The 8092-nt window shown below is 49.0% G+C and overlaps 1 protein-coding gene across 2 annotated transcripts in view; it reads left to right on the top strand.

The window, feature by feature from the left end:
- Positions 1 to 8092, top strand: part of frmpd4 (FERM and PDZ domain containing 4) — a 38550-nt gene that overhangs the window by 23253 nt on the left and 7205 nt on the right. For both annotated transcript variants that reach the window (XM_053877915.1, XM_053877917.1), the window contains 7 exons: positions 4452 to 4612; positions 4755 to 4857; positions 5185 to 5230; positions 5932 to 6036; positions 6196 to 6303; positions 7354 to 7485; positions 7859 to 7978. In XM_053877915.1, coding sequence (XP_053733890.1) covers positions 4452 to 4612; positions 4755 to 4857; positions 5185 to 5230; positions 5932 to 6036; positions 6196 to 6303; positions 7354 to 7485; positions 7859 to 7978 — 775 coding nt within the window. The remainder of the gene's footprint in view (positions 1 to 4451; positions 4613 to 4754; positions 4858 to 5184; positions 5231 to 5931; positions 6037 to 6195; positions 6304 to 7353; positions 7486 to 7858; positions 7979 to 8092) is intronic.

The raw sequence follows: 8092 nt of genomic DNA, 5'->3' as shown, positions 1-8092 counted from the left end.
CATGTTGCTAACGTGTCATTAGCGGGTTATTCGAGCCATTACTGGCTGCACAGTGGGAGGCAGGTGGCAGCGCCGAGGACCGAGTCGTGCTCGCCTCGACGCAGAGCTCCACATGGTACAGACTTGTTTCAGCAGACAAGTCAACAACACAAGTGATGTGGGGAACATTGGACGCTGCTGCGGCTGACCCTGAACACTAAAGTAAAAATAGACACGAGTCATGTTACAGTCACTTATCGGAGTGAAACCTTGCATCTCAAATGAGGCCGATTCAAAGTCCGGCCCCAGGCCCCTCTGTTGCCCTTGATCCGATTTCACACGGGCCACAGCCTCTGTCACACCGTGTGTTGCTGTGGCACTGTCAACCACTGAGTGTCAAATTGTTTTTGAACCTCACATCAGCTGTTTTTGACAAGTAGGTCAGGTCCCACAAGGTGAGCTAGAAAGCAGTGATTCGGAACGCCGACGCCTTTATTCCTGACGGTCTGTGTTAGGCTGATATGATCGTGCAGGGCAAGACTGAATCAAGCTAAGTTTCCAGTCCTTAAAGTACTTAAATAATCAGATTAGCATTAGCATGCTATTTAGCATGTTGTCGCCTGCGTCTCCCACGAAGCATGTGGTCAAGTTAGTTCAGAACGGAACCGGACTTTGCACTTCTCCCTTCTTTTTAGACTTTTCTGGGGAGGAAACCTCCTCTTTGACTTTAGGAATTCTGTCTTCAAAATGAAAGCCGAGTTGGCGGTTTGGAGTGTAAGATATCTGCACTCCATAACTTCCCAGAGGTTTTCTTCAGGCCCCCAGTCATGGACTCAACATTTTCCCATCGCTCCGCTGCTGGAACAATGGTCAGGAGCGTCACAGGGGCGTCCGTGGTACTCACCAGCTGAGGTCTTCCAGTCACACACAGCGGCATGTTTCCAGTGCGTAGGAGCAGACTTGATCCAACATGTGCCCTATTTTAGGAAGCGAGACGGCCCATGATGTCGTGACGTCACACTCGCCTGGAAGCACACGGGGACATCTCCGCTCTGAAGCAGTAAAATCTTGTGGCTGAGGACAGAGAGAGACGATCGTCACAAAGATGGAGGTTCACTGTGACTCTATCCAAGTCACATATCTGCCCAAACTCATCTACTACGTCACTTTACAGTGGATACCTGGGTTCTCGACCACAAGCCACTCCAGACGGCCGTTCAAGAAGGCATTTGTTCAAAATCTGAATCGATGTTTCCCATTACAATGAATGGAAGACGAACTAATGCGTTCCAAGCCTTAAAATAGTCTTTTGTAGGAGTGAATGTGGAGTGTCTGCTGCAGGTGGCTGTTCCTCTATGTGTGTGGCCGCTGCATGTGGGAGGGGTTGCCGAGTGAGTGACGTCTCTCCAGAAGTGAAGAGGTGCCCGGTGCGTGTCCAGCTCTGAATGTGCGCTTCTGTGCAGTTTGGCTGTGACAAAGTCATAAACCAAGTCACGCTCTGTCCCAGACTCGCCTCATCCCTGTCCCAGCTCCAGCCCACAACAGGACATCAAACCCTGGAGTGAGCGCTCCAGCACCTCCCCTGTGACACTCTACCACGGTCCAGTGCGGAGACAGGAAAGGTTTTACACCGCAATATGAAGAAAAAACAGTCAGTAAATGGAACTAACGGGACACGCCTGCATACAGAGGCTGCGTTATACACAACAACAGAGCGAGTCGTGGGTCAGCGCACGTTATGATTTTTCCGGCATTTTTCAGGGGCGTTCCAGCGAAAAATTTTTGTTTGAACTCCAATTTCTTCGAATTCCGGGACATTCGAAAAGTGAGGTACCACTGTATTATATTACTGAACAGGTGACTCTAAATAGCGCCACCGTGTGTCTCGTGATCAGTGCTACGTTCCGTGATACTGGATGCTCAAGTATTGATGAAGATCTCTGGAGGATCCTGACCTTCACTGTGGACCTCTTTGTTGGTCGCGACTTTTGTAACTTGAGTCGTTCGTCATTCTCAAACTCATGATGCTAATAATGTTATTGCAGTAGTTGGAAACTTCTCTTCTCTCTTCCTCCGTGTTTCTGAGAGCAGCCCGAGCTCCCGGTGAGCCGGTAGTTGGGCTTATATTTTGGATCCAACCCCGGAAAGAGACAACCCAACCGAGATCATTATTTTTAATTGCGTAGCTGTCTTGGTGCTGCAGACGTTTGTAGGGACGGAAATCTAACAGGCAGCACCAGCGCAGGATGAAACATGAGCTGAAGGTGGAGGCAGGAACAAAAATACTTCAGAGAAACCAGCAGGTTTTTGATGGAACCAAAACAAGATTGCGGGTTTCCCTCCAATCAGGACATTCTCTTGGTGCTTGTTTGACGACTGTCCGTCTTTATTTCAGCTTTTGAGTTAAATATCACACCACTGCAGTTATCTAAATAATTACAGTTTTCAGCGTCACCGTATCTGTTGTCGCTCTTGTCCTCTCTGGACGCAGATGCTGATTGGCTAGCGTTTTTTGCCGGAGCTGTGCGACGCCTCGCACCTGACGACGGGTCATATTTGGATTTGTGTAGACCTGGCGCCATTTCCTTGCTGTCGCTCCTTCCTTTTGGTGTTTGAGATAATAGTTGGTAGCAAAATATTGTTGAAGCTGGTCGGGTTTAGCAGGAGCTCATGAAAAAGCGTCCCATTCCAGGGTCCTCACTGGCGCCCCCGACTCTCCAGGTTGAAAGACAGATCTTTAACTTGACTCATGATTTAAATGCTGGATTCTTCCTGAATGGAGCTTAAATCCGGTCACCAGCGCCAGAGCATGTTCTGGGAGGCTAACTCTCCAAAGCTCATCTTTGAAGCTGCAACTGTGGCAGTCGCACAAATCAAAACGGATAAAACACAAGGGTTTTATTGTGTTTCTCCCTGTGTTTCTATAGAAAATCTCTGAATGAAGACTGCAGTGTGTGACGGCGACTGACACGTCTGACGGCGCCTTTGTGCCGTGAGAGATTAATTGTTATTATTTGGTGGTGAAAAGCACACGTGTCAAGACTAACTGTGAATTACACACTGTCTGCCGGAGCCCACAGCTTTAATTAACCAACAGTGTCGGCACCATACGGAGAAGCTCTGCAGCCGCTCAAGAACACAGACTCTTGGATGCTGCCATGGTTCTGCGTGAGATTTGACGGTTTAAAATAACCAGCAACGGCCTCTCCTGCCAAGCTGCACAAGCCTTACCAACAATGTGGTGGAGAAAGAGTCGGGCGACGCTTCGAGTCACAGAGACACGAATGAGGAGCGTGTCCTTCATGAGAAGAACCGCGGGATTGAGGGCAGTTCCAGTGCCCACAGACCTGCTGACAGGTCATGTCATGGTTCCATTGGCTGGGGAGAATCTGGGGTGCTACGGTTTGACTTGAGGTCACCGCAGGGTCCAGTCAGAGCTGGTTGAAGCGGACCAATTGCTCAGCTCCACTGTCGTCGTTCCAGGCGGAACCAGCGGAGTTGTGGGTGCCAAGTTGGAGCAACCCACACAACCATCGCCATGGATTCAATCATTCCGTGGACCAAGACTTTTCTGGTCCAGCGGGAACCAAAAACCGTCCCCGCAAATTTCCAGCCCAGTGAGTAAAAAAAAAAAAAAAAAAAAAAAAAAAAAAAAAGCAACTTCCACTCGACAAAAGATGCTGGTGCTGTTCGATCAAATTAGCACGAGCAAAGTTTGAATGTACTTCATCATCACCTCGCAAACTCGGTCCCCGGTCGTCATGAAAACACGTCTGCAGCTTCACTGAGAGACGTCGGGCGTGAAGCACTGAAATGAAGACACAGCCGCCTCAACCTCTCCTTCAAGGTTCCACTGTTTGAGGTGTTTGTTAGCCGCGACAGACACGTCCCGTGTGAGTGGAAGCGCTTCAGCTCAATAGAAACAGGAAACGCAGACATGCTTCCTGCAGTATTTCACTGATTATGCTAGCTATGAAATATATGTGCACACAACTGAAACATACCAACATACCATACTTTATAAGTAAACAATTGCTTGTTTTGTGCAAGTCACATTTGTCATTTATAGTCACTTATGGTCCGTAAGTGAAGTCATGACTCAGCTATGGAACTGAACTCTGAGGTCACCACATGTGGCAGTCCCTTGTCCAAACCTCAAGCTTCAGTTTCAGGTCCCATGCACTGGCTTTCTGATCGTGAAACAACAAACGTGTGGAAACTGATGCAGGTGTAAATAAAAGAAAACATTTGGAAGGAAAGAAGCGTGGAAATGGTTCCATAAATAAAGAGGTTATAAGCTGAAGATTACTCATGTACACCTTAAAGTACTGTCATGTAACGACATGGAATCATCTGTTCTCCTTTCCTGAAATTTCCTCAAAACGTGTTGTTCCTTTGTGTTCGACGTCTCTCTGCTGCGCCTCAGCTCACAACGTGAGCATGCAGTGATTTCTCTTCTGCTGTCTCTGCAGTCACGTCTCTCAGAGCAACTCCCTGGAGGAGGTTCGTCTCGATGGAGACAAGTTTGTGCCCCCAGCACCCCGGAAGGTGGAGATGAGACGAGACCCGGTGCTGGGCTTTGGCTTCGTCGCAGGAAGTGAGAAACCAGTCGTGGTGCGTTCAGTGACCCCAGGTAAAACCACGCTCCTAAACCGTGACTCACACAAGCAGGGCTGCAAAATCCTCGGCAGAACGTGACTGAGCCGCCATTGAAGTGAAGAGCTGCTTCACTCCCCCGCTCTGTTCCCTCTTAACCCGCGCGCTCTTGTTGGCAGGGGGTCCCTCGGAAGGTAAGCTGATCGCGGGGGACGAGATCATCATGATAAATGATGAGGCAGTCAGCACGGCGCCCAGGGAGAGGGTGATCGACCTCGTCAGGTACGACAGCAAACCAGGGTGAGACGGTACTAGTCCAGCGTTTGGTCCGCTAACAACTGACTCGTGTAACTAAAGAGCAAGAGGTTCATGGATCAAGAAGGAAAGAAAGGCTTCATTTTAGGACAGAAACAGCTCAGAGCTCACGTTCCAGCAGAGGCTGTTCTGAGTTAGGAGCGTCGGGATTTAGGTCAACAATGCTGGTGGATCGACCCTCGATACATCACCCAATAACGCATATATTCTGTCTGAAATAGTCCTCGCTTCCTGTTAGGCAGCATTTTACGCCAAGCTGCTGTGTGTCTCATGAAAACATCTGTCTTCCTCCAGGAGCTGCAAGGAGTCCATCCTGTTGACCGTGGTCCAGCCCTATCCAGTAAGTCCCGTGACGAGGCCCTGGGTGTCAAAGGCAGCCACACTAGGGGCCAAAATCCTTGCCTCTGTGTTTGGAGTTGATGGAAAACCCTCTCTGTGAGGCACGGAAACATTCAGCAAGTTCCCATCGCCTGGAATTCATCGTCCACACTGATAATCTCAGCCAGCTGGACGACTGACCACTGATCTTTGTTGGTAGTAATACAAGCTGTCGATAGAGTTTTAATCCAACCTGGTGGGCCAAATTTGGCCCCCAGGCCTGCAGTTTAACGCATGTATTGTATTCCAATCAGCGTGCACTAGTCAATGCACGAGTCGATGCTCAGACTTGGCTCTCACAGCCTCTGGTGTCGCGTTGGACCTGTTCCCTCAGCAACACGGCAGCACATTTGGCAAATATTATCTGCAATTAATCCATTTCACACCATTATGTTGAGTTTCAAAAGGCAAGCATGTGAAAACAGCCACTTACGCAGCCACCGAACTTGAAAACCGAAATAAGTGGGTGTGCTTTTCAATAAAACCCAGAGGAGCGAGAGCCCTTCTCATCCAGACGGTAATTGCTTCTGTTTATTAGGCCATTCTTTACAGGCCCGGCGACGGCGACACACTCGCCTCGGCAGCATACAGGAAGACGAAGCTCCTCTGTGTGGACTCTATGACTCATCACAAACTTTTCTTGTGCCACCCTCTGCTCCACAGTCGCCCAAATCGGCCTTCATCAGCGCCGCCAAAAAGGCCAAACTAAAGACCAATCCCGTGAAAGTCCGCTTCGCCGAGGAGGTTATCATCAACGGCCAAGTCCCTGTAAGTGGCTCTGGATTCAGTCATTCTAGCTTCTTGGCAGGAGGAGAGATGAGACGAGAGTGGATTCACTTTTCTGCGCCACCATGATCCGCATTGAGAACAGGAGCGCTCATCTTCCAGGTGCCTCATGATTTATTGTATTTGTTGGTCCACCTGCAGGACACAGTGAAGGACAATTCCCTCCTGTTCATGCCAAACGTTCTGAAGGTGTACCTGGAGAACGGGCAGACCAAATCATTTAAGTTTGACAGCAACACATCCATTAAGGTAGGTGCTGGAACCCGTCCCGCTTCCCGAACTGTGAAGTGATGCAGTGGTGTGCAACGTGATCCACACTGGAGCCAAGTTAATACGCTTAAGAGAGCTGCATCGATACCAGACGTTTGCCCTGGATAAACAAGGGAAAAAATAACGCCCAGATAGATTGCCGTGACAAAAACTCACTCTGGTTATTAAGATCATTTGGCCAGGTTCGTAATGAAAATAACCAATCATTCATGTTACTTCGCACACACATCCATTAAGGGCGTCACAGCTCAGAGAGGATCTCTGCTCACTTCTTCACACTTCCAATGGCCTCATGTGGAATCCCACATCTGACACCATCCGCTCCTGGAGCTGCCTCTCAGTGGACTGCTGGGATAATCAAGTCGATGACTCCCACTTACCATCCCACTTCTGACACCATCTCTGTACGTCACACCAACACGACTAGGCGACTGCCAAAGTGACTACCCTGCGTGTCTCAAGTAACATTACGAAAGTAGGTCAGTCTGTGGGCGGGTCTAAAGCGAGAACACTGAGTGCAGTATAGAACCGCTGGCTGCGAGTCACCGTCTCTCAGGTCCCTCACACAGAGGACCAGTCAATCTCTGCAGGTTGCATGAAACGCAGCAACGCAGCCACAAATAAAAATATACAGCAACGTTACTGAGCAACAAGTCATTGCTAACACATATTTGAAGCCACTGCAGGTACTCGGCACACACACAGTCCCCGGGGATATGATCTCAGGCGACCTGATCTTTGGAGATTTAGCCCTCAGACGTTTGGGACCGAGAGGGTGTTATCACTGACAAACACACAACAGTTCTCTGGGCATTTAAAGAACAAACGTAAATGCACCATCAGCATGTTTGACATTGTGCATCATGAGGTGCATGTTGTTCCCTTCAACCACCACTAGGTGTCCCTTTCTTCACATGCCGCAGCCAACAGTTGTGATCTGCTCCTGAATTATTGAAGAAATGTGCAGCTTGAGTTCTCAACATCGAGTTTTGGTTGTGTTCCTTTTTAGTAACCGTGTGTCTGTTACAGGACGTGATCCTGACGCTGCAAGAAAAGCTGTCCATTAAAAGCATTGAGCACTTCTCCCTCATGCTGGAGCAGAGAGCCGAGGGATCGGCCAGCAAACTCATGCTGCTGCATGAACAGGAAATGCTAACTCAGGTGAGAGGAAGGTCCACATATGATCTTCACCATTCACATGCCCGACCTCCCACGGTGCCAACTGCCGTTTCCCCCAGAAAGTGCTTGGGTTTGGCTTTTTTTGGGTCAAAGTCAAAGTGAGACGCAACACATTAATTATTGAGCTTCCGAGCGACTGCTGGTTGGAGGGTTTTGTTGGTGAGACGCAGGATCCTGTTTGCAGCCAGCTCTGGAATATGAACAAAAAAAAAAATCAGCCGCTTCCTGAAACAGCAGCCTCAGTCACAGCGTAACTATCCAGACAAACAGCACAACATTCCCTTCCTCATAAGTGCAGGAGTAAAATGAGATTCCAGAGGTCTCCCTCATTTTAACTCTGTCCATCCCCCTCCAGGTGACCCAGAGGCCCGGCTCTCATAAGATGAAGTGCTTTTTCAGAATAACTTTCGTCCCAAAGGATCCTTTAGAACTGCTCAGGAGAGACGCCGTGGCGTTCGAGTACCTCTACGTCCAGGTGAGGGTATAGCGACACAAACCTTTTAATTCAGCTCATGTTCTTCATTAAATAGGTATATATTACGATCAGACTTGTGCTTGGTCCCAGCAAGGTGGAGGGGCCAGTCAGAAT

This window comes from Synchiropus splendidus, chromosome 10 (assembly GCF_027744825.2).
Source record: "Synchiropus splendidus isolate RoL2022-P1 chromosome 10, RoL_Sspl_1.0, whole genome shotgun sequence".
Lineage (NCBI taxonomy): Eukaryota > Metazoa > Chordata > Actinopteri > Syngnathiformes > Callionymidae > Synchiropus > Synchiropus splendidus.
Note: the sequence above shows the minus strand (reverse complement) of the source record. Positions and strands in the feature narration are given on the sequence as shown.